Raw genomic sequence first — 27083 nt, 5'->3', positions numbered from 1 at the left:
ACTGAAACGGTGGGACTGATCTAATGGGAGCTCACCAAGGCCAGCTGGACTGGGACTGATGGAGCATGTGGTCAAACCAAACTCTCTGAACGTGGCTGACAATGAGGGTTGACTGGGAAGCCAAGAACAATGGCACTGGGTTTTGATCCTACTGCATGTGCTGGCTTTGTTGGAGCCTAGTCTGTTTGGATGCTCACCTTCCTAGACCTGGATGGAGAGAGGAGGACCTTGGATTTCCCACAAGGCAGGGAACCCTGACGGCTCTTTGAATTGGAGAGGGAAGAAGAGGCGGAGTGGGGCGGGGGAGACATGGGAGAAGGGGAAGAGGTGGACATTTTTAATAAAAGAATAGAAAAAATGAATAAATAATAAAAAAATCTCTGTGGTCATGATGTCTCTTCACAGCAATAGAAGCCATGTGTTTATGCCTTAACAAATAAAGCTTGCCTGAAGATCAGAGTAGGGAGCTACCCACACTAGTTAGCCATAGAGGCCAGGCAGTGATGGCACACATCTTTAATCCCAGCCCTCGGGAAACAGAGGCAGATGGATTTCTGTAAGTTTAAGACCACCCTGGGCTACACAAGCTGGAATCAGTCTAAAAAAGAAACAGAGCTAAGTGGTGGTGACTCACACCTTTAATCCCAGCACCAGGGAGGTGTAGACAGAAAGGAATATGGCTGGGTGGAGAAAGGAATATAAGGGAGGATACAGGGGCTCAGGGCATTAAGTCTGAGGTTCATAGAGACAACATTCAGTCTGAGGATTCTTAGAGACAGGATCGCTCATTTGGTCTGAGGATTCAGTAGAAGAAAGTACTAGTGGCCGACTGCTCTGCTTCTCTGATCTTTCAATATTTACCCCTATGTCTACGACTTGGGGGTTTTTATTAATAAGACCAATTAGAATTCGAGCTACAAAATCCTAACTAAGACAGATTGAATTGAACATGAAGATTCATTGGAAATATAGTCACTTTCATAACATCGTTGTATTTAATCAACATAGATTTTTCCACTGAATTTTAGTAGCTGATATTACTAGACCAATTAGAATTCGAGCTACAAAATCCTAACTAAGACAGATTGAATTGAACATGAAGATTCATTGGAAATATAGTCACTTTCATAACATCGTTGTATTTAATCAACATAGATTTTTCCACTGAATTTTAGTAGCTGATATTACTCCTGCTATCTCACTTGGATGATTCACCAGCTCCATTCTTCAGCTTTCATTTCCAACGACATCATATTTTCTGCTTCATTGCCACAAACCAACATCAGGGTTTTCTTTCTAGGAGAGTAGAAAAGAGAAAGAAATCAGATTTGGGGACTTCTACCATCAAACCAACACCTCAAGAAAAGATAGGAAGAGCTAATGGAAAAGTATAGACAGTGAAGCACTGAAAGTCTTTCCTGTCTGTCACAATAGACTGTGTTATGATTCAGCCACAGCATGGCTGACACATTTGAGTACTAGGGCCATGCATGCAAGGACAAGACCTCAGGCAGAGGTGCCCAATGGCCTGGAGAGCTTAAAGGGCCCCATTTGATCCCATGTGAGGCATAGTTGCATCATCTACATATGACGCAGCTGCATGAGCCCTTGCATGCATGTGTGAGCTCCATCATCTGCATATGATGTAACCACGCCATCTCCCTGTGCACATGCGCTAGGCAACCTTTAAAAGCTGGACATGCCATCTTCAGTCCTCTCTCTGTCACTGTTTCTCTCTCTCTCTCTCTCTCTCTCTCTCTCTCTCTCTCTCAGGCCTGTACACACACACCCAAATAAACTCCTAAGCAGGTTCATTGTGTGTTCCATGTTTCCTTCTCACCCGCGCCAGGTAATTACAGCCTGAACATCTTTACAATAAGACACATTGGAACTGAAGATTAATCGCTAAAATCAATACTCATTAAGGAATCAATGTCTTATAATTACTTCATATAGAGATCATTGACCAAGACCAAAATTGAAAGAGGAAGTCTAAGCATGTGTATTGTAAACAACACACTGCTTAACAGCAGCACATACTATATATAATATTGCACATACATGTGCACACAGCTTTCTTTCTGCTGCACTCCCTGCTTTCCAGACCCCATTTTTCAGCCTCATAGCCCTGGTTTCCTCCTCCCTGATGTGGAAAACCCCAGTGTGTGCTCCTCATTCTGTCCTCATTAACCAGCTCTGCTCACTGCACAACTGATTTCTATTACATCTGGATTTCTGGCGGTTAATTTTTCCTGGAAACACATAACCACAAGTGAAACCAAAAACGAAGCAACTCAAGGATTGTGAGAAACTCTCATATGAAAGAATTTGGAACTGAGAGAATGTTCTTCTAATGACCTAATGTGTATGGAGAGAGAGAGAGAGAGAGAGAGAGAGAGAGAGAGAGAGAGAGAGAGAGAGAATCAGAAAGGAAACAATCTGTAATGTTGGCAAACATTTAGAGAGGAAGAGAGTCCCTACTAGCCATCACTTTCAGAAAAGAAAGAAAACAACTCTGGAGTCTTCTCTGAAGAAATATTTCCTAGAGGATTTTTCTCCACAGTCAAAATGGGATTTGCCAGAAGAACTGACTTCAGTTTGGAAGACTCAATTCTCTTCGCTCCTTACCTGAGGGAGAGAGCATCCTCCCAGGTTCACACAGCCCATGTCTTCTGTACAATGAACAACTCAACATGCACAAACAGTTACAAAGAGGCTTGGGTTTGTTTGTTTGTTTGTTTTGTTTTTTGAGACAGGGTTCCACTGTAGTTTTAGAGCCTGCCCTGAAACTAGGTCTTGTAGACCAGGCTAGTTTCGAACTCACAGAGATCCGCCTGCCTCTGTCTCCTGAGTGCTGGGATTAATGGCGTGTGCCACCACCACCCGGCTTGAGGCTTTTTCTCCCCCTCCAGCCTTCTGTAGAGGAAATTCTCTGGAGAAGGAGGGGTCTGTGTGTAGTGCCCTGAGTAACTGTTTACAACCAAGCTGTGTTGTGACTTCACATCATTTGGAGCAGTGGGTAAAGCATTTGGAATGCCTCGTGAAACTGAGCAAACCATGCCCAGGCTAGGAATGCTGGAATGCAGTGTCTGAGCTTCAGAAGAGCTGCCCTGCTCTCCTGCTGCTGCTCTGCCTATGAGACCAGCAACAATGGGCTTGGTAAATGCTCTGATTTATGACTGTCTTGATGTTCAAGTAACTTCTACAATAGACCACACCACATGGGAAACCTGAATCCGTGTTACACAGGCTGTGTTACAATCACTCTTAATCGGTCCCGAATAAACTAGTTCTCATTCATACTGGAGCAAGATCTATGTTTAGGAAGGGCACAGATCAACAGCCCAGAGAATCTCGACCCATGAGCCCCTTTGAGTTTTGTAGGACATGTACAGGGAGGAAGACAACACCCATCTGTAGGAAAAACTGCCATGGAAACCCTTGAATTCCATGAAATCATTATATATATATATATACACCTTGGGAATTATATATATATTATATTATATATATAATACCTTGGGAATATATATTAATATATATATATTAATATCATACCTTGGGAATTTTTACATCATGCACCCCAACCACACATGTCACTCAGCATCCCCATGTCTGCCACTCACCCTTCAGCCTATTCCTCAATGAAACCCCCAGAAAAATTTAATTAAAAACAAAATGAAATGAGCCACCTTCATCTACTATCTTTCCCACCATTCCAGCACCTCTTCATTTGACCCAATGGCACTGGGGGAGTCAGTGTGTCACAGAATATACACTTTTGAACAATAAATCCCACCCTCAAATGTTTATTGCAAGGAGTCATTGGTCTGGTTCAAGGTCTCTGACCTCTGGTACATCTTCATCACTAGACCATGTGCTATCCCTCAGATATCCTGCTGTTGCCCCAACTCAGTCATGGAGACCCTGTGGCTATTGTTCTGCAAGACCAGCCCTCTCACATGCAGGCTATAAATGGGGTAGATGTTAGGATGGGCCAACCTAACGGCCAGGATGTGGAACTTGGTGTTAGCTAAGCTCCTCAGTTTGGGCTGCTGGGACTGCCTCTCTCAGGTGAGGGGCAGATTTAGTTCCCTCCACCAATGCAATTGGGGATAGCTCTCCCATGCCCATGGTAAGGGATAAGAGCCATCTCTCCCAAGTGTGGGACTGGGAGAGGGCTTGTGCCAACTCTCCTGCTGCAGTGTCCAGTGAGAGGTAGGGTCAGCTATTCCAAGGCCGGAAAGGGCAGGGTGGGGCTCAGCATGGCCCTCAGATTTCAACACACATGGTTCCTATGGACCTCTGTGGTAACGGAGCTATGGACATCAACACAGACCCCAGCAGGACCATAGACCCAGGACCATAGACCAACAGCTCAGGTGCAGACATCTGATCAACTCAATCTTGAGAGTAATGTGTAGCCAGTATTTATCGCTATTGTGTTACCTGGCTTTTGGAGCCCATTACCTATGGTCGGGCTATTACCTTGCTCAGCCTAGATCCAGGAGGGGAGGCTTGGCCCTGTCTCATGTGATGTGGCAGACTTTGTTGACTCCCCATGATGGACCTCACTCTCTCTGAGGAGTCGAGGGGGGGTTGCAGGGGAAGGTGGCAGGAGAGGGAGGAGAGGAGGGAAAAGGAACTGGGATTGGTATGTAAAATAAGGTTGTTTTTTTATTATTTTTTTCCATCAAAAATTTCCACTTCCTCCTCTCCTCCCATTCCCCTCCCACTCCCCCACCCTCCCTCCTCCTTCCCCCTTCTCCCTCCCCCTCTAGTATTAAGAGAGGACAGGGTACCCTGCCCTGTGGGAAGTCCAAGGCCCTCCCCACTCCATCCAGGCCTGGGAAGGTGTGCATCCAAATAGACTAGGGTCCCAAAAAGCCAGTACATGCAGTAGAAACACGTCCCAGTGCAATTATCAATGGCTTCTCAGTCAGCCCCCATTGTCAGCCACATTCAGAGAGTCCAGTTTGATCACATGCTCGTTCAGTCCCAGTCCAGCTGGATTTGGTGAGCTCCCATTAGGTCTGGCACACTGTCTCAGTGGGTGGACCAACCCCTTGTGGTCCTGACTTCCTTGCTCATCTTCTCCCTCCTGCTCTTCAACTGGACTTTGGGAGCTCAGTCCAGTGCTCTGATGTGGGTCTCTGTCTCTATCTCCATCCATCACCGGATGAAGGTTCTATGGTGATATTCGAGATATTCATCAGTGTGACTATGGGATAAGGCCAGTTCAGGCACCCTCTCCTCTGCTGTCCAAGGACCTAGCAGGGGACATCCCCATGGACACCTGGGATCCCCTCTAGAGCCAAGTCTCTTGTACAACCACTTTGGAAATCAGTGTGGCAGTTTCTCAGGAAATTGGAAGTCAACCTCCCTCAGGACCCAGCAATTCCACTCTTGGGAATATACCCAAGAGATGCCCTATCACACTACAAAAGCATTTGTTCAACTATGTTCATAGCAGCATTATTTGTAATATCCAGAACCTGGAAACAACCTAGGTGCCCCTCAATGGAAGAATGGATAAAGAAAGTGTGGCACATCTACACATTAGAGTACTACTCAGCGGTAAAAACTATGACATCTTGAATTTTGCATGCAAATGGATGGAAATAGAAAACACTATCCTGAATGAGATATCCCAGACCTGTGTGATTGTGTAACATCTTTCCGGTACGACTCTCTACATTCTTACCTTGGTGTTTATTTTAAGGTAATTTTCATCATATTTATGTATATGTAACAGAATAAGAGTTCTATGAAGCAGTTCTGTACTATCAACTTGCCCAGAAAATATGTATAGCCATATTGTTTTCTACATATTATATGCAATAATATGCTTTTGTCCAACAGAATTGGAGAACCAGAGACAGGACAAGAGGGACTGAGACAGGATGTGAGGAGAGCATGTGACTTACACTTTCTATTGCTGTGAAGAGACTCCATGATCACATAACTCTTATAAAGGAAAACATTTAATTAGGGCTGGCTTACAGTTCAGAGATTTAGTTCATTATCATCATGGCAAGTGGCACACACGCATACATGGTGCTGGAGAAGGAGCTGAGAATTTTATATCTTGGTTCACAGGCAGCAGAAGCAATTCTATGTCACATCGAGTGTATCTTGAGCGATGGAGACCTCAAAGCACACCCCACAGTGACACACTTCATCCAACAGTGCCACAACTAGCCTAACAAAGTCAAACACAATAGTTCTGCTTCCCATAGGGGCCACTTCTTTCAAGCTACCACATCCACTCCCTGGGCCCCACAGACTTGTAGCCATATTGTAATGCAAAAATGAATTCAGCCCAACTTCAAAAGTCCCCTCCCTGTAGTCTGTAACTGCTTCACACTTATTTAAAAGACTTAAGTTTGAAGTCTCTTCTGAGATTGATGCAATCTCTTAACTGCAATCCCCCTGTAAAGTCAAAATTGAAAAGATATACTTCCAGCATAAAATGGCACAGTAAATACATTACCATTCCAAACCCCAGCAAAGGGAGGAAATACTGGACAAAAGCAAGACTGAAAACCAACTGGGCAAGCTCCAAACTCTGAATCTCCATGGCTAATGTCAAAATGCTCTTCAGATCTCCAATTCCTGTCATCTTTGCTGACCTCAATACACTTCTGGCTCTTGAGCTGGTTCCACATTCTGTTAGCAACTTTCCTTCATGGGTGTCCCATGACTCTAGCATCTGCAACATCTTGAGGTCTCCAAGGCAATCCAGGCTTCATCATCACAGCTTCTAACAATGGCCTCCCTGGCCCTTAATTCAGAGACACCCCTGACACTTTTCTCAGTGGCTTTCTTTATTCTAGTAGGAATGTTCCATAACTACTTTCTTCACTCTAAAGCCAGAACCATGTGGCCAAAGCTACAGAGTTCTGCTACTTACTGGGGCTGGAACTTGGTCCCCTCATCAATTACATATTCACCAGCTTTCTGTTTTCCATGATTTCCTTTACCTCCTAAGCTTGGTTGTCTTGATATTTGATCTGTAGACTTAGCTGGCCTCAAACTCAGAGATCCTTCTGCACCTGCCTCTGGAGTGCTAAGAATAAAGGTGTGCCCCACCACTCCCAGATCGAAGATTTTCTTGAATTCCTTATCACAAATTAGAATCTTAGCTGGATGGAATCTTGTTTTGAGATCATCACTCCTTTTTATCCATCTCCTAATATGTTTATATTCTTGAATATAGACTTAGCCCCGTCCACTTCTTGGTGCTCCTTTTCTCCTCAAATTATACATTTTTCCTTGTTTAGCTTGCTCTTTTTCTTTATTGAGATTTTTTTCTGCCAACAAAATTAATCCAACACCCTTTGCTTTAGCCCCAGGCAGACGCTTTGGACAAGGGCAAAGAGCAGCAAGTTCTACCAGGAGGATCACATCCTCAAAGCTGTGTTCTGGTAATGGGGGAGAAATGAGCTTTCAGACAGAGACAGAAATTAATGGACTCTGCTGTCACTAGAGCAGCCCTGTGACACACGCTTAACAGAGTCATAGAATTCTTGCACCTTCCTAATATTCAAAACTCAAACATTGGCCAGGACACCTTCATGGATCTAAGGAATGACAGAAATATAGACTTCCTGGATAAAGATATCAAGACAGAGGCATCAGAAGGCCATGGAGACTGAGGGGATTAAGTGGCACTACGAAGTGTCTGCACAGCCAAGAAACCATCACCAAGGTCAGTAGACAGGAGATGAAGGGACATGTTTCCAAAGTGTCTGACAATAGAGTATACTCCAAAAGTCAAAGAAACTGAAATTATTGACAGCAGAAAACAAAAATTTCCAGTTAGATACAGTTTACAGGTAAGGGGAATAATAATTCTAATGTTCTCCTATACAGAATGACTTTGTAAATAATGTCAAACAATATAACATTTATTTGTTGCCATTATTTAAATAAAATTTATTATTTACAGAATGAGAACAAAGACTTTAAGGTCAGCAAGCACACAGAAATAGCCATGCAGATCCCTAGCTGCCTTAGGAGATGCTGAGAAGCTAGAACTGCTTCTATTATTATTTGGTACAAGCAGTGTTTACAGGGCCTGAACCATACTGCAGTGTCCTGTACATGAGGATAAACATCACACGCTGATTTAAATGATCATAGAAAAATGGTATGATTTTAATAGTACTTTTGACAAAGCTCTTGAGAACCAAAGCCTTTGAAATACAAAATTCAGACACTTTACCTGTATGTTATGGATTGAACCTAAAATGTGTCTTAAGGTGTCCTGTGTTGGAGGTTGGTACTCATGGGGGCAGTGTTCACAGGAAACATGAGCCTTCATCACTTCCTCAAGGAACAAACTGAATGAAAATCCATGGATTGTGTCAGGTGAGTGAACTATTAGGAAGTGGGGCTTTGCTGGAGGAAGGTTATGGGGCTCATCCTAAAGACACACTTTGTCCCTGTCTGCTTCTTGGCCACCATTAAGTGAGTAACTTTGTGAATCTCATGGTCTTCACACACTATGCAATGGATCCAGAGTTCATGGAGTTAACGGTCTAAAGTTGTGAGACAAATTGAGTGCAAATTTATCTTTAAGATTTTTAATTTCTTATTATTGCTGTGTGTGTATGAATGTGTGTCAATATGGATCTTTACGTCTGTGTGTATGTGATGTTATATGTGTGCAAGTTTGTAAGTGCATTGTGTGTGTGTGATATAATGCCTGTATTTCTGTGTGTGTGCAAGGGCCTGCATGTGTACATGTCTGTATGTGTAGTGTGTTTGTCTCTGTGGGATTGTTTGTTTGTGAGCTTGTGTGTATGTGTGAAATGTGAATGTATGTATGCATATATGTATGTGTATTAGTCAGGATTTGTGCATATGTGTGGAAATTAGTTCATGTGTGTATATGTGTATTGTGTAATGAGTGACTGTGTGCATTCATGTGTGAGTTTGCGTGTATATATATTTGTGTGTATTATGGAAATGCATAAATGTTTGTGCACTTGTGTTTTAGTATATATATATCTTTGTTAATGTCAAAATGTGTGTCTTTTCTGTGGATGTGTGTGTGTTTTGGAGTGTGTGTAGGTTTGCATGTCTGTGAGAGTGCGTGTGACTGGGAGTGTATTTTTATATGTGTGTATTGTGTGAGTGTGCATACGTATATGTTCATGTGTGTGTCTATGACTGTGTGTTTGGATATGTGAGTGTTTATATTTATTTGTGTGTCTGTACACTTGTACATGAGAGTGTATCTTTTTGCGTCTCTGTGTTTCTGTTGGTATGTTTCTCTGTGTATGTATGTGAGTAAGTGTGTGACTATGTGGATGGGTTTGGTTGTATATGTGTGTGCACGTGTATGTGAGGTTGTGTGTCTGTGTCTCTGTATGTATTCGGGTGTTAATGATCAGGCATGAATGAGAAAGTATGTGTAAGTATGTGAGTATACGTGTGTATTTATGAATATGTGTCTGAGGCTGTCTTGTGCGTGTAAAAGATGGTCACTTTGTGTATATATGGTCTGAGGGCAACTTACAGAAATAAAATCAGACTTAATTCATCAAGGTTGAATAGCAAGTCTTTTTACACAGTCATTGATTAAATCACAAATTAATGGTGATGTTTAAATTAACCTTTTATGTAAATTTATATTACAAATAAAGCAAGCAATTTGAAGAATTCAGTTTTAACTGTTTAGGTATTGAGAAACTTTAAAATATATATACCTCTACTTCAATATTTGTTAGGTTAGAAAATTTTGGGTCATACTTTACACTATGATTTAAAATTTTAAGTAAATCATATAAATGAAACAAAATAATTATACAATTAAATTCCATACTCTTTGAGGAATTTTTAAGAGGAGTTTTTGTCTTCACAAAAGATGTTTAAATTTCAACAGATAATGCATATCCCTAATGTAATAGTTAATGACAATTCTACTTAGAAAAGCAGAACCAGTAAAACAGGTTCCTTCTTAGGGAAGGAGTGAAAGGGGAAGTAAGAAGGAAATCAACATGGTTGAGAAAAAATTCCTAGGCACAAAAAGAAAATGACTTAAGCACACAAATAAAAAAAATAATTAGAAAGAGGGGTGGGGATTTAGAAAATGGTACTAGTGTTTTCCCTTATTTAAGACACATCCACACAAGATGATCTTCAGAGAACCTAGAGGGGAAGGTTCAGAACCAACAGAACAGAGGACCAGCAGCATCTGCATCATCCACAATGGTCAGACCCTGTGTTTTCCTGATGGCTCTTGTGCTGATGAGCTACTGGTCAACCTGCTCTCTGGGATGTGACCTGCCTCAGACTCATAACCTCGGGAACAAGGGAGCCTTGACACTCCTGGCACAAATGAGGAGACTCTCCCCTCTCTCCTGCCTGAAGGACAGAAAGGACTTTGCATTCCCTCTGGAGAAGGTGGATGTCCAGCAGATCCAGAAGACTCAAGTCCTCCCTGTCCTGCAGGAGCTGACCCAGCAGGTCCTCATCCTCTTCAGCTCAAAGGACTCATCTGCTGCTTGGGAGACAACCCTCCTAGACACATTCTGTGATGACCTCTATCAGCAACTGAATGACCTGCAGGCCTGTCTGATGCAGCAGGTGGGGCTGCAGGAACCTCCCCTCACCCAGGAAGACTCCATGTTGGCTGTGAGGAAATACTTCCACAGGATCACTGTCTACCTGAGAGAGAAGAAACACAGCCCCTGTGCCTGGGAGGTGGTGAGAGCAGAAGTCTGGAGAGCCCTGTCTTCCTCAGCCAAGTTGCTGGCAAGATTGAGTGAGGAGAAGGAGTAAGTCCTGAGCCAAGTTGGAGAGGACTCTCCTGAACTAGGACATTGCATCTCGTTCTCAGATTCTGCGACCTCAAAAATCTGTCATTTTGGCAGGAACTCACTCAACCTGCCTGGATGCTTCAGCATGAATGAGCAATACTCTGTCTATCTGTAAAGACATTTTTTGTTTATATTTTAAGATTCATTTATTTATTTATTAGTTGGTTGATTCATTGAAATATAATATGATTTAACTTATTTTCTATTATAAGTTGATAAAGTTATATAATTATTTTAAGGTAACAAATACATATGTAACCAGTTTATTTTTCTATGTTCAATAAATTTTCCTGAAGGAACCTGCTTTTCCTTTTTCTTCTTTATAGCATTTAAAAATCTTGTAATGTTCTAAACTGATACTCTGCAGTATAAAAAATGCATGCATAACCAGGGTGCAAACCATTATTGATATGTGGCATTGCCTATTGTTTAGATGAGTAGATATACACATGTCACACTTCTCATTCACTGATGGTAAAAACTAAATTTTTAAATTTACATTTCTCCATGATAGAGTATTTTTCTGCGAATTTGACCAGTATGCTGTGTAGCAGTAATCCAGAATACAGTGACATGTAAAGTCAAGCCTTCATGGCCAGCTTCAAGTGAAACATATAGTACCGTCTTTTTGTCTGACTTGGAGTGAAATATTTCAGTAAGCCATTGCTATGTTTGTGATAATCAGTAAAGGCTGTGAAATTGTTTTGACACTGTTTAAGACTTGAAGAAACGTTGTCTCTCTGGAGAACCGGCACTTGGTGCTACGTGAGAGCTTGCAGCTACACTGACCTTGGTCCTAAGACACTCCAGGCAGGCCTGGAGTTCTTAATTTGGATAACGACTAGCCATAGTCAAAAGGGACAGAGGTTTTTGTGGGTTGCCTGCTCTCACAGGCAGCAGGAGCACATTAACTTTGGTCATTAGAACCATTCTCAGCTGCTGTTAACTTTGTCTGTGTTTGAATAAAGAAACTAGAGTGAGTTAGCTAGATGTCAGTCTTTTCCAGGTAGGTTGAACCCCACTGCTCCTTCAGAAAAATGAAGCCTTAGCATCTTAGTGAGCTTCTTCCTGCTGTGGCACCTATGACCCAACATCAAACACTCCCAGAATGTCCTGATCCTGTCAAATTGTGACTTGGTGCTCTTTTACTAACTCTTCCAGACTTATGTGCCTCTGTCTTCTCTGACCTGTTGGTTTACTCTCAAGTTCTGTGCACTTAAATGAAGACAAACAGCCTTCACATAAACAACTAGAGACAAAATCAGTAACTTTCTAGGATTTAGGAAACTTAGCCCAGCGTGTAAACATGACCTCCAGTATGAGTTCTGAAGTCATCTAGTGAGCCTTCTCTCATGGCGTGAGGCACCAGAGGGAGGGCTGGGGATGCGGTGTCGCTGTGCAGCAGAGAGACTAACGAGTCCGAGAGCTACCGAGTAAGTCCCAAGGTATTGAAGAAGCAACACCATCCTGAGATCAGACTCCGCACACACATGCACACCAAGGAGGAACCATCATGGAGGGTCTGGGTGATTGGCACTGGTGAACAACACTAGTCCTCACTACAAAAGGGTGGGCAATAAGGGGGTATCTATACTGCTTCTGACTTTGAGGGACAAAGGAAGAACAACCACGTGTGCTTCAGAAATTGTTCTTGAGAGGGAGAAATGTCAGAGAACCCCCTTTGCCTGCATGAGTCTATGCAGGCCTGTATCTATGGAAATAAAGAAGAAAGCCTCATCTGGCTCTCCATTCTGAAGAGATTGTGCTATGAAGGCCCTGCCCAATCCCTGCCCAGTTATAGAAGCCCAAGGGGGACCCGGAACATCACTTTCCACTTAAAGTAAACAAGAAAACTGAGAACAAACTGTTGTCCCTTCAAGGGAAATAAACACATATTAAATTAATTTTAAAATTAATTTAAATTAATTTTAAAATGTTGTGCATGCGCACACATGCCTGTGCTTGTACAGGGGTGTGCATTTTTTTTTGTTATATTGTGGCAGCTGAGGAGTATTGGGTTTTCAGACAGAGTCTCAAGCTAAAGAATTCTGCAGTCAGTAGACCAGCCCTGTGAACATGCTTACAGGATTCCTGCATGTCTTTTGCCTTCCCAAATATATGAAATTTATAAAGTAGTTGTGTCACCCATGTGCAGCCACAGAAATGACAGGAAGACAGACTTCCTGGATAAGGATTCCAAGACAGAAGTATCGGAAGGCCATGGAGACTGAAGGGATGAAAATGTACTAAGAAGGGTCGAAGAAGCCAGGAAAACCATCTCAGGGTCACTAGACAAGAGTTGAGGGGACATGTTTTCAAAGTCCATCAGCACCATGTACCCCAAAAGTAGAAGAAACTAAAATTATCAAAATCAGAAAAGCAAATATTCCATATTAGATATTCCAATATTAGATACAGTTTGAAGGCAAGGATAATTGGGACTCTAATGTTCTCCTACACAGAAGGTCTTTTTATATAATCTAAAGCAATATAACAATTATTTGTTGCCATTATTTAAATTAATTAATCTATTATTTACAGAATGAGGACAAAGACTTTAAATTTGCAAGCATATGGAAATGACTGCTCAGATTCCTAAATACTGTAGGAGATGAGAAGCTAGAACTGCTTCTAACATGACTTGATACAAACTTTTTTACTTTGTTTACTGAGATAAAACATACTACAGTGTCCTGTGCATGATGATAAACATCCCAGGCTAATTAAAATGATTATAAGATTGATACGATTTTAATAGTACTTATGGCATAGCATTTGAGATCCTAAGTCTTTGAAATGCAAAGTTCAGACACTTTACCTGTATGTTGTGGTTTGGACATAAAATGTGTCTCAAGGTTTTCTGTGTTGGAGGTTGGTACTCATGGTAGCAGTGTTCACAGGGAAGATGAGCCTTCATCACTTCCTCAAGGAACAAACTGTATCAATGAAAATCCATGGATTGTTTCAGGTGAATGAACTGTTAGGGAGTGAGGCTTTGCTGGAGGAAGTTTAGAGAAATCCATCCTAAGGACACACTTTGTGCCTGTCAGCTCTTCGGTCACCATTAAGTAACTTGGTGAATCTCATGGTTCCCACATTACACAATGGAACCAGAAGTCCATGGAGTTAATGTTCAAAGTTGTGAGGCAAAATAGGCGAAAACTGATCTTTGAAATTTTCATAGTTTATTACTTTTGTGCATGTGAGTGTGTGTCTATGCATGTGTTTTTTTGTGTGTGACCATACATGTGTATCTGATTGTGTGTGCAGGTGCTCCTTATGTATGTGTGTGTTTGTGTGTATGTGAGAGAGCATTATGTGAATGTATGTATAAGAATATGCATGAATGTTTCTGTGTGTTAGTTTGTGTGTGTCATGTGTACATGTGGAATTGAGTGTGATTGCAAATATGTGTGTGTTTCTGCAAATGGGTAGGCATGTGTGGAAATTTCTGCATGAGTGTGACTGTCTGTGTGAGTATGTGGTGAGTGTTTATGTTTGAATGATGATGTGTGTATGTATTTGTATATGTGGGACTGTGTATATTGGTTTGTGCCTGTGTGCTTGAGTGTGTGTTTCTCTGTGTATGGTTGAAAATCTGTCTTAAGTGTGAGAGTGTGTGTATGTGTGTGTATATTGTAGAAATATGTATATATGTGTATGCATGTGTTTGTCTGTGAGTGTGTATATGTGTGGGTGTTTGTGCGTCTGTATGAATATATATGTATATAATTTGTGAGAGGGTGTATTTATGCTTCTCTTCTGTTCATGTGTGTGTGTGTTTACATTTCTGTGTGAGTGTATATCTGTGTGCATGCGTGTGCAAGTGAGTAGATGTGATATATGCGTGTATATGTGTGTGTTTGTACATTTGTATGCATGTGTATGTGAGAGTGTGTGTCTATGTGTTTATAAATGTTCATCAATGCGTGTGTTTATTTTGTGTGAGTATGTACGTATATGATGGTGTGTGGGTGCTGTGTGCAAACAAGTACTGAGTCAGTGTGTGTGTGTGTGTGTGTGTGTGTGTGTGTGTGTGTGTGTGTGCATGTGTGTGTGTAGGCACAAGTTCACCAAGTATGAGTGTGGTGTGAAGAGACCACCTTATAGGAGTTGGTTTCTCTATTTCAACCATGGGTTCCAGGAATCAAACTCAGTTCATCAAGTTTGAAAGCAATCCTTTATACATTGAGACCACATGATGACATGACAATTATTATTGGATGAATAACTAAGCTATATGGATGATTTAATTAATATTTTATATGAATTGCTATTAGAATTAATGAAGGCAATTTAAAGGAAGTAACTTGATTTTTTAGTCCTTAAACATTGGAAAAATTTAATGTCTAAAATTGCATCAATACTATATAATGTAATATAATTATTACATTCATTAAGGAACAATTCACATCATACCTTACATTTTGATTTGAATATTTATGTTACTAATATAAATAAAACAAGAAGTATGGTAAAATGAATTTCAATAATGTATAAATAAATAAAATTTTGGAGAAAATTTTGTCATTACAGAAAATGTCTAAGTTACAAACAAGGAAAAATCATCTGTGGAGTAATAGTTAATGACAATGCCATCCCAATAGAAGTGTACATTGCAAACCTAGAGTGTATACACATGGAGAGATACTTAATTACAATGCCATTGCAGACCTAGAGTGTGTATCTAAGAAGTGATACTTAATTACTATGTCATTACAATAGATGTCAAACCTAGAGTGTGTATCTATGGAGTGATAGTTAATGACAATGCCATTGAGAAAGAGAAAAGCTGTAAAAACAACAGCTTTCTGAAGGCAGCGGTGAAAGAGGAAGCAAAGATGAAAACCAAAATGGCTTAGAAAAAAATCCCAGAAAGAAGCCAGAGAATGAGTTAAACAAATTGAAAAGAGAACTGGAAAGTAAGGGGAGGGCTTCAGAAAATGGAAAGTAGTGTTATTCCCTATTTAAGACACATGCACACACCATGGTCTTCAGAGACCCTAAACGGGAAGGTCCAGGACTAATAGCCTAAAGGACCAGCAGCATCTGCAACATCCACAATGGCCAGACCCTGTGACTTCCTGATGATCCTGGTGTTGATGAGCTACTGGTCAGCCTGCTTTCTGGGATGTGACCTGACTCAGACACATAACCTCAGGAACAAGAGAACCTTGACACTCCTGGCACAAATGAGGAGACTCTCCCCTGTCTCCTGCCTGAAGGACAGAAAGGACTTTGCTTTCCCTCTGGAGAAGGTGGATGCCCAGCAGATCCAGAAGACTCAAGCCATCCCTGTTCTGCAGGAGCTGACCCAGCAGGTCCTCATCCTCTTCAGCTCAAAGAACTCATCTGCTGCTTGGGAGACAACCCTCCTAGACACATTCTGTGATGACCTCTATCAGCAACTGAATGACCTGCAGGCCTGTCTGATGCAGCAGGTGGGGGTACAGGAACCTCCCCTGAGCCAGGAAGACTCCATGCTGGCTGTGAGGAAATACTTCCACAGGATCACTGTCTACCTGAAAGAGAAGAAACACAGCCCCTGTGCCTGGGAGGTGGTGAGAGCAGAAGTCTGGAGAGCCCTGTCTTCCTCAGCCAAGTTGCTGTCAAGACTGAGTGAGGAGGAGTGAGCCAAGTTGGAGAGCAGTCTCCTGAGCTAGGACACTATACCACACTGCGTAAATTATCCTATAAAACCTTTCATTTTTTTGGCATGAATTCTATCAACCTGCCTAGATATTTCAGCAAAACTGAGCAAATTTTGTCCATCTGTAAAGGCATTCATTCCCGTATCCATTAAGGCATATGTATGTAAGTATGTCTGTATGTATGTATGTATGTACTTCACTATTTATATAATTTAAATTATTTAGGTTAAATCTTGTAGTTTTTCACTTTTTTTCGTATTGTAAAGCATATGTAAATCAATTATTTTGTATTCTATTAAATTTTGCTGAATATAATACTTTTGATTTGTTAATTTTATATTTTTTCATTTTTTCAAGTCTTTTCAAGATGATAATCTGTGCCATAAAAATTACACAAATGTACACAGCTGAAAAATTGCAGTGGATACTTGTGTGCCCTACATAGTGTTTAGATAAGCCCTACATCTGTCCCTGTAATTCTCTACAGTGTATAGTGTTCTCTGGATGTGTAATCAGCATGCTGTCCAGTAGACAGTCAGAAAATCTTGCCCTGTCTCATTGTGACTTGGTCCTCTTTGATGCAATGTTCAGCAGAGTAATCCTCCCCCTGACCTCCCTGACCTCTGGGACCTTTCATCTGCTCTCAACTTCCATGAATTTGACAAGTTTCGGATTCTAAATATGAGTGAGATCATGTACAGTGATAAAAATAGATTACAGAAAAATAATCAACCTACTTGAATATGACAGGAAACATACCAGTAAGGAATCAGGAGAGCATCTCCATTCATAATGGTCTCAAGAAACATCCCTTGGAATAAATTCCACCAGGGAAGTGAAATGCCTCTAAAATTAATCCTTCCAAACACCACTGTTCCCTCTCAATTTCTCGAGTTTTCCCCTCCTCCTCTTCTTTTTCCTCTTCCTCCTCCACTTCCTTTTCCTCCTCCTTTTCATCTTTCTTCTCTTGGAGCTTCTAGTTGAGCATGGATACACAGCAATCTCCTGGAGCTTAGGTAGCCTCTCTTAGGGACACCAACCCTGAGGACAATGAAGCTCTCTCTCGGCAGCCACCAGTTGCCATAGTTCCTCAGCTAGAAGTGAAGTTTCCTGTGTTTTCCAAGCTGGGACGTTGTCTGACTTGGTCTTGTTCATTCAGTCATAGTCACTCTCAGTTCATCTGTGCAGCTACTGTGTTGGTCCAAGAACACTCTTTGCTGTAGTCATGCACGGCCTCTGGATCTTGCAATCCTTCTGCTCCCTCTTCTGCAATGATCCTCGGGGCCAGGAAGTCAGCCCTTTATTTCCTGCTCCGTGACCGGTTGTGGGTCTCTGCATTTATAGCCATCGGCTGTAGGAGGCGCCTGTGGTAAGGGGTAGTAATCCCGCAGTAACACTCTCTTAGACTATAGCTGTAATTTGATATCAGGTATGGTGACACTACCAATACAGCACTGCTTTTATTCTTTGGTATCTTCATGGTTCCGGGTGTTTTAAAGTGATATTCTGGGAGAAACATAATTTAAATTTTGATTTAGATTGTGTGGTGGTTTGAGTAGGAATGGCCCCCACAGACTCATATGTTTGAATTCTTGACCTATAGGGAGTAGCACTATTAGGAGGTATGGCTTTGTTGGAGTACGTGTGGACTTGTTGTAGGAAGTGTGCCACTGTGAATATTGGCTTTGAGGTATTATATACTCATATGTGGCCTAGTATGGCCTTCTCCTGCCTGTGGATCAAGGTGTAGAATTCTCAGCTCCTTCTCCAATATCATGTCTGTCTGCATGCTGTCTTATTTTCCACTATGATGATAATGGACTATACCTCTGAGTGTAAATCAGCACCATTGAGAAGTTTTTCTTAATAAGAAACGATGTGTTCATGGTCTCTCTTTACAGCAATAGAAACCCTAACTAAGACAGGGACCATACTCCTTCAAACCACCATAAACCACATCATCTATGTAAAGTGAGTGTTAAAGTAGCAGACTACATAACTGTCAATAAATATAAATGGATAAGGCTAGCGTAGTTCATGTCATATTATATTGCCCGGGTTTATAGGGAGAAAACCACAAAGCTATTATTTTCATTGTATTTATACAACAGTGATACAAGAAAAATGTATGTTCACTCACAGGAAATGATAGGGGCTCTTCATGGGCTGTCTGGGTACATTACATGTGATGTTGTGCTGTGCACCTCCAAGGTGTGTGTGCCTGGCCACAGAAGCCCAGGCTGCGCAACCACGTCTGGAGCTGCCCAAACCCAGGCACTGCAAGGCCGTAGAGCCTCCTGTGAGGCTTAATTGAGGCAGCCTGATGTACACAGGGTTCCCTTCCCTGGATTCCCAGAGCCCCAGCGGAATGTAGTGCGTGGCCCGGCAACTGGCACCAAGACCTGGTGCAGAGAAGCCTTATGCTTTTCTCGTTCTGCACGGTCCTGGCAATGATGCTCAAACTGCTTCACATTCCGCAGAATGTCAGGGTGATTGCCAACATCTCCTCTGCCTGGCGGATGTCCCTGCACTGTGGCATGGCAGCCATTGTGGTTGGTCCACTGTACCCCTGTAGCGTCAGTCACCTGTGAGAACCCCTACGAGAAGGGTGAGCCAGCATCATGCGCTGGGTTGTGGTGTTCGTTGGCATCAATCTCGCCAGTACCAATAATATGCAGCTGTTCTTGACTTTAACGGCCACATCTTTGGGCCTGTGTGGATGATTGATTGCTCCCAAAATGGCCTTGGACTTGGGATCACCATCACCTTCCTAGCTATGCTGATCCCTCAGCTTCTTGTGTATAATGGTGTCTACCAGTACACATCTCCAGATTTCCTCTATATTTGTCCTTGACTCCCGTGTATGTTTTTCTCAGGAGCCATCACAGTGGAGAACATAGGATGACCGTTAGCTATGGGTGTTCTGAAAAAGTCTCACAGTGACTGCGCTTCAGAGCATGGTTCAGAGCAGAAGCAGGGTACAAAGACACTGGTCCTGGGTGTGATGAAAATGATCTTTTTCCTCCACGTTCCGTTTAGACTGTGCTGCTGATGATAAATGACTCCTGAAGAAGTATTCTCTTGGTCTCGACTAGCAGAAGGAGGCAAGGACCACTTCCACAAACATCTTACCTGGCTCACTGCCCCTCACATCTGTCTGCACTGGAACATTCCATCCCAGGGTTTATGGAAGAGTTGAGTGGGGAGGGACAGTTTCCCAAGTGTGATATTTCATTAATCAATCAAAGCAAGTCGCCGTATTTGAAAGCTTTGAATCAAAATGAATTACCAATCTGCAGTTTTGTGTCAGTGCTCAAAGGAGAAAGTAATAAGAGTACTTACCAAAAATCAAAACACAGGGTTGTGTAAAGGGGAGGGGGCAGCAGTGAGCTGAAGGAAGGTCATGTTTCCCATAGATCCCAGGGCAGCCACAACTCCAGATCACTCTCAGGCAGGTGCTCACATGTGTGTCTCACCAGTGTGGGAACTACGCTTTTCATGGCCAGGGGTTTGTAAACAATTTTACTGAGAATCAAGGGCAATGCAATGTCACACCTCTGCACAGCGGTGCTGGACTTTTCTCCTCAATTTGAATGAAGTTTTGTCTATGATCAGGACCGTCTATGGGTGAGCAGCTCTCTGTGCTGCTTCGTTTGTCATAAGCCGAAATTGTCTCTGTCGCGCCAGAGTGGAGAGGACTTTGGAGCAGGCAATCTGTGATCAGCTTGTAAAAGTGGAGTGTGCACGTCACTGCATTGAATACGCAGTGTCCTGCATGTATTGACACATACATAAAACATGTGGTGTAAAACATGTGGGACCTAATTTCCAAGTATTGGGGTCTTCAACTATAAGTGCAGATTGAAAACCAATCTGAGCCTTCTATTCTCTTAAATATTATTTGTTTGTTTGTTTGTTTTACTGCATGAGCTGTTCCAGAGAAGGGTTCTTGAGCCATTTCAGAACCATTTACAGCAAGCTCGACCGTACTTGTACGAGCTGTGCCATCTCTCAGCACACCCTCCACTGCACCCTAATCCTCTGACACACTCCAGTTCTGTGAGTTTAGTCATTTTTGCTTACAATTTTACCTTTTTGTATTCCGCAGTGTAAGTGCTTTTGGTTTGTTTTAAATTCCGTGGAACTGACTTGATGAAGCAGAAGCTGGTTCCCAGGCAGGACAGTAGCTTGGTGTCTGTGTGCATCTGGGTCTGGGTTCACCCACGTGGTAAGGTTCTTTGGGGTTTTGCTTATTTTGTTTTGAGGAAAGTGTCTGGAATAAACTGGTTTTCTAAAACTACTTTGATGAAGAGAAAATGAGTTGTTCTGGACTTTGGAACAATCTTTGAAATTTTCTGAAAATGTAAACAAATGGCTGGTCCTTCGAATGTGCTCTTCAGCTGAGACATTTTCTCAGGAAAACCGCGAGAGACTGGAAGAAGAGCGAGGGACTTGGTGATGGACTTGACCATATGCAGAGAGCTATTTTTCCTCTAAAACTGGAAATAAACCTGTTAGAAATAGTGTAGACAAAAGGTGTGATGTCAAAAAATGTGTATGCCATAAGTTTGTTGTAGGAACACTGAACCAAAGTGACTGAATTTGTAAAAATGGTAACTAGTACCAAGAACATTCACTGTCCCAGATACGAACACCCAGTGAGGTTCACGTCCATGCTGTGTGTAGCACTGTGCTCTTTTGCCTTCTTTTTGAATTCTTATTAAGGATACAAAACTCCCAAAATATTAGTCATAAGAGATACAGAAGAAGAAAAATTACTAAATATCATAAGGTGCTTGAAATTAATCATGAAATTACAGAAGTATGTTTGGCAATAGGACATATAGTTCTATAATTAAGGACATGGGTAGAGATAAAAATTCACACACGGCAATGATGACAGGAAGTAGTGCATTTTATTTGCGCTAACGCATGTAGGCTGACAATCCACTTTATGCCCGAGTAGAGAGGACACAGGTTCAAGTCTCCTTGCTTTATAAGCAACACTCACACATAACAATTTTGGAAAGTGTTCAGGCAATAGAGACAAAGATCGAGGATAATTTGGGGAATCCTTGAAGCCATTCAATGAGGATAAGTCTTAAAGAGAAAAGCAACACACACCCAGGCTTATAGAGAGAGACAAAATGCGATGGAACTGGGGGCTGTATGCGTATTGCCTAAGTCAGCACATGTGAGCTCAGAGCACACCATGAGCGGTGGTGTGAGAAGAAACCGTGCAGTGAGATGGAGAAATTGAAAATAAATTTAGGAATAGAAATGACAATGTGGACTGCGCTCCTAAAATCTTAGAGATTCTACTACCTAAGGCAATAAGTAGCCAACTCATTCTTGGGAACCACAAGAAAACAGCACAGAGAAGGAAAGCACAGCAAGAATCTTGCAGATTAATCCGAAGAGCAAGGCTTTCAACAGAGAAAATTGGACATTCCTGAAGGAAAAACAAGAGAGCCAATAGTCAGAGAAATTGAGATGAAACAAGGAGACAATTCAAATTATATGTAGATTAAAAACATAATAGGCACAGATACCTCATGTGGAAAATGAAGATCCAAACTTTTACTTGAAAAAATAGGAAGAAAAAAAAAACTTCCCAAAATAGATATAACCATGAAGGAATTAATAAGACAAGGATGAAAATAAAAAGGGAAACCGAAATAAGTAACAGACAAGAAATGAGTATTTCTGGACAGCTAGAAAGCCAACTTCCATCAGAGACAGCAGGTGCCACCAACTTGAACAGCTGAGAAACAACTAGAACTTAACACAAAGACGAGGAACCCAACGCGAAACTTTTGAGACGTTGCAACTAAAGATATTAGAGATCCGACTAAAGGTCTAAAAATATAATGACAGTACAAACACAAACAGCTAAAGAAGAAGCAAAACAAACAAACAAAAAACAATAAAACCCGAACAACCATAGATACATAGTGAAAATTACTCAAAAAAAAAAAAAGCTGAAAAAAAGAGGATAGCAAAATAATACAAAAGGGAGAACCTAGCGTTTAGTTCAGAAGAGCAGAGGGTCTCACAGACCCACAGACGGGAGTAGCTACCTCCATGAAGCACTCTGAAGCAGAGCAAGGGGATTTCAGACAGGAAATGCCATTCCCATGAGTGTGGGGTTCAAGCAAGGAAAGGCAGGGAGGTCCAGCAGGATCGCCATCCACCTGATAGAGTCCAACATGGCTCGGTTCAGTACAACTCCCAGGGGAGCTTGTCGAGCTTCCACACCTCCCCTCTCTGGGACCCTCTTCCTCTCCTCTCCGGGGACAGCCAGCTCTGGTCTACCCAGCCCCTACTTACCAGTTTCCCATTCCCGCCCAAAGCGAGCTAGAAGTTACTGCACCCAGGACACACCACTCTTGAGAATCGGACCAGAGGAAACCATATCAAACTAAGGCTCTCTGGCATTTGGAGCCCCCACATTCGCCCCACCATGTGTCCTCGGTCCAATCAAGTCCCTCTAGACCTAGGTTCCAAGCAGCGTTTGGCCGAATCCGCAGAGCAGAGCACAGGCGGGCCAGGCAAGCAATCTGGCTCCCACTCTCATTTTAAGGACTCAGTGAACAAACTTCTTGAGCCGGCTGAGAAGTGCACTATTAAAGCAGCCGCAAATCTCCTAGCTCAAATGAGTCAAAAGCCTTGCTTTAACGCGCCCGCCCTCTTTGTCCATCTCCGGAATCGTTACATTCCAGCATGGTGACTGTGCCTCTGCTCTTGATGAGCATAACACTGGGCTGCAGCACAGCTTGTACACTTGACTGGAGTGCGTCTTGGAGAATCGATTCCCAGCGCACTGACACTCTACAGTTATTAAAAGAGATGAAAATCAAAATCATGCCTGTTCTCTCCTGCCTGCAAGACAGAACCGATTTCAGATGTCCCTGGAAGAAAGGCCATATCACCCAGGGAAAGCAGAGAGAAGAAGCCACCTGTTGCTACACTGAGATGCTCAGGCAGCTTCTCCATCTCTTCAGGCCACAGGATACAAGAAATGCCTGGCCAGAGACGACACTTGGGCCGCTTCTCACTAGTCTGTTGAGTGGCCTGGAGGCTCTGGAGGGGACAGCAGAGCAAACACCTCCCTGTCTGCCTACTTTTGTCATGGCCATCCGCTCCTACTTCTTACGAATCTCCAGCTTTCTGGAGGGAAAGAGATACAACAATTGCTCCAAGAAGATCGTCATAGCAGAAATGCAAGTGGCCATTTCCACATTCCCGGTGCCTGCAGAGAGAATCTCCAGGAAGAGAAGAAGCTCCATGCAGGAATCTCCACTGAGGTGACAGCATGTTCAGGTCCTCAGGTCAGAGCACAGTACACACACACACACACACACACACACACACACACACACACACACACAGAGTCCAAATGCAACATGAGATGAAAGAAGTCTGAATCGATGAATGGAAGGAGCGGGCACCATCATCCACGTTTTAAAAAGGGTCTCATACATCACACTCTAAGACTGGGAGAATGGAAGGGTTTGTGTGCCACATCCTATCTGATTACTAATAAATTGATGATTCCAAATTGTCTCTTTGGCTTTCAATTCCTGAGAGAAGTTAGACAGGGGCCACAGGTGTCGTAAGATGGACCCTTGTGTAGGAAATATTTTCCCTCATGGCAGGAATTGAAGCCATTACATGGCAGGTCAGAGGGTTCTAGCTTCCTTCTGTTTACTAGGAACTCAGGACTCTCAGTCTGGAGTCAGAAGGCTACCTCATCCTTGCTCATTGAATGGGCCCTAGGAAGGGATGGCCGAGGCCCTGAATGAATGCTGCCAGGGCCTTGCTGCAAGTCCTGGGACTCTCTTGTCTCTCTTCATTCGCACACATAACATCCACTGTGTCCCCGCTCTTGGCAAGATGGTTGGCCATCTGCTGCAGAGGATCGAGTGTTCAGCGATTCGCCAGGGATGGTGCACCAGGAGCAGGTGACCGGACTCTCCCATAATGACAGGAGACCAACATCGACTCTGCTCTGTCCAGGCAACCTGCACCTGTTCTCACAGGACAGTACCTTCCTCCAACCAGCCCCAAACAAGCCACTGGGTGACGTGAGGCAGGAGGAGTCAAGTGTGTGACCAGAAAGACCCTCTCTGGTCACCCTCACTGTGGCCCTGCTACTTTCAAGGCTGATCAGCCATGGCTCTTGAGCGTTCCATTCCGTTGATCTTGTGTGCACCCTCAGAATACGAGAAACACCAACCTGGGCCTACTTTGAACACTGAAAGTTACACAACATGTCACCTATTCATGTTCACAGCCTCTTGTTGACTTTTAAGAAGCAGTGTGGTGGAGAGACCCAGGACGGTTCACAGTGTTGAGAGGACCAATGAGAGAGAGAGAGAGAGAGAGAGAGAGAGAGAGAGAGAGAGAGAGGTGGTGGTGGTGGTGGTGTGGTGTGTGTGTGTGTGTGTGTGTGTGTGTGTGTGTGTGTGTGTGTTGGAAGGAATGCAATCGTATCCAGAAAACATGACACGGGAGACCAGGATGTGACAGAATGCCCAACCATTCAAGTCATTTTTGGGTGCCAGAGTGACCAGGACACTATATTTGCCCACCACCAGGGATCCTTGCGGTTGTCACTGAACCCCTCTCCTTACAGCCTGAACCTTGAGCCTCCTAGTGGCTCAGCTGCTGCCAAAGTGCAGGCCATCCTGATCTGACCTGTCCAGTAGTGGACACCTGCTGGAAGCTACCACCTGGAAAAATGGGAGGAGACTCCCCGGGAAGCAGCGAAGCTTTGTCTGCTGTGTGCTGTCTGCTACACAAAGGTAGGAATGACTCTGGGAGTCTCCAGGAGGAAGCCGATGACTGGCACAGGTGGAGACCTCTTGGGCAGTCCCTCTCTTCAGAGAAGGGACTCATTGGAATTGTGACCCTGAGGTGACCAGCGATTTTTCTTGGAATGGGAGTGAGTGGAGATGTTCTACTCTGGCTTCCATCATCAACCCTGGGTCCCGTCAACCTGTGTGTTGATGCAGCCAGTGTCCAGTGTCCTTCGCACTGAAGCGTCAGGGGAGGGAAAGAGCCCTCCAGAAATACAGCAGGGAGGGTAAGGGAGGATAAAAGAGGACCTGGGTACTCCTGACAGGCTGGTGGGAAAGAACTGAGTTCCGGTTTTTCTTGAGGGCTTCACAGAAAACATCCATCCATCTCAGCAGGCTCCAGAAAGTGAAAGAGCATAGAAACACCAGTATGAGGAGCTAAACGCTCCGATTTGGAAACCAAACAGCTAAAGACATTAGACAGCCGACTAAAGGTTTCAAAATACAATGATAGTAGAAATACATGTAGCATAGAGCGAGAAAAAAAAATAAACCAAAACCGTGAAAAGCATAGATTCGCGGTGAAAGAAATAGTCATTGGAAGCATAATAATCCTTGGAGTCGGAGAAACTTGCCTTTAGTTCCAGAGGCTCAGAGGATCCAACAAGTCCCAGAGAAGGGGGCACCACAGTGAAGCACTCTGAAGCAGAGCAAGGGGATTTCTGACAGGAAATGCCATTGCCATGGGTGTGGGGTTGAAGCAAAGAAAGACAGGATCGTCATCCTCCTGGCTGAAGTCCCACTTGGTGCAGTTCAGCAGAGTTCCCATGAGCAGGGGTCGAGCCTCTAGGTCTGTCCTCTCTGTGCCCCACTTGCTCTCTGGGGCCAGCAGCTCTGGTCTTTCCAGCTTCTACTTTCCCTTTCCCATTCCTGCCCGCCCAAGGCGAGCTAGAAAGCTACAGCGCCCCCCACACACAACCATGAGATTCGGACCAGAGGAAACCATACCAAAGTATGGTTCTCTGGCGTTTGGAGCCCCGACATTCTCCCTGCCATGGGTTCTCTGTCCAATCAAGTCTGTCTAGACCTAGGTTCCAGGCGGCGGTCGTCCAAATCGGCAGAGCACAGGCGGAATCAGGCCGGCAATCTGGCTCCTTCCTGGGTGGCGCCCACTCTCAGCGAAAGGACTCAGTGCAGTCAACCAGCTCCCTGAGCCTGCTGAGAAGTGCGCTATTCAGGTGGCAAAATCACCTGGCTCAAAGGGTCTGAAGCCTTGCTTCACGCGCGCGCCCTCTCCCGGCCAGCTCCTCAATAGTTACGTTTCGGCATGGTGCCTGGGCTTCTGCTCTTGATGTGGACAATGCTGTGCTGCAGCACAGCTTGCTCACTTGACTGGGGTGCACCTTGAAGAATCGACACTCTACAGTCGCTACGAGAGATGAAAATCGTGCCGGTTCTCTCGTGCCTGCGAGACAGAACCAGAGCAAGGGGATTTCCGACAGGAAATGCCATTGCCATGAGTGTGGAGTTGAAGCCAAGAAAGACAGGACTGCCATCTTTCTGGTTGAAGTCCCACTTGGTGTGACTCAGCAGAGTTCCTGAGCACAGGGGCCAAGCCTCTACATCTGTCCTCTGTGACCCACTTGCTCTCTGGGGCCAGCAGCTCTGGTCTTTCCAGCTTCTACTTCCCCTTTCCCATTCCTGCCCGCCCAAGGGGAGCTAGAAGGCTACAGTGCCTCCCACACACCATCAGAGTCGGATAGAGGAAACCATACCAAAGTATGGCTCTCTGGCATTTGGAG

General features: G+C 43.5%; 2 protein-coding genes, 1 long non-coding RNA gene and 1 pseudogene across 3 annotated transcripts; 3 read left to right on the top strand and 1 right to left on the bottom strand.

The window, feature by feature from the left end:
* Positions 1-972: 972 nt before the first annotated feature.
* Positions 973-26838, bottom strand: LOC148122762 (uncharacterized). The gene is made up of 2 exons (XR_015737377.1): positions 25913-26838; positions 973-1292 (listed from the first exon to the last, which is right to left on the bottom strand). It is a non-coding gene; the product is annotated as an uncharacterized LOC148122762 (long non-coding RNA).
* On the top strand, positions 10219-10791 carry LOC148122765 (interferon alpha-12-like). Its single transcript, XM_087903882.1, has one exon. The coding sequence runs from the start codon at positions 10219-10221 to the stop codon at positions 10789-10791; it is 573 nt and encodes a 190-aa protein (XP_087760008.1).
* LOC148122764 (interferon alpha-12-like) lies at positions 15893-16462 on the top strand. The gene has a single exon (XM_087903881.1). The coding sequence runs from the start codon at positions 15893-15895 to the stop codon at positions 16460-16462; it is 570 nt and encodes a 189-aa protein (XP_087760007.1).
* LOC148122763 (insulin-induced gene 1 protein pseudogene) lies at positions 17752-19385 on the top strand (annotated as a pseudogene).
* Positions 26839-27083: the final 245 nt, after the last annotated feature.

The sequence above is a fragment of the Myodes glareolus genome, chromosome 3 (assembly GCF_982192425.1).
Source record: "Myodes glareolus chromosome 3, mMyoGla1.1, whole genome shotgun sequence".
In the NCBI taxonomy this organism is placed as follows: Eukaryota; Metazoa; Chordata; class Mammalia; order Rodentia; family Cricetidae; genus Myodes; species Myodes glareolus.
The sequence above is the reverse complement of the archived record's forward strand: the minus strand, read 5'-3'. Positions and strand labels throughout refer to the sequence as shown.

Excerpts from the sequence above, each read along its gene's own strand:
- LOC148122764 (XM_087903881.1), top strand. The coding sequence starts at position 15,893 with ATGGCCAGACCCTGTGACTTCCTGATGATCCTGGTGTTGATGAGCTAC.
- LOC148122765 (XM_087903882.1), top strand. The coding sequence starts at position 10,219 with ATGGTCAGACCCTGTGTTTTCCTGATGGCTCTTGTGCTGATGAGCTAC.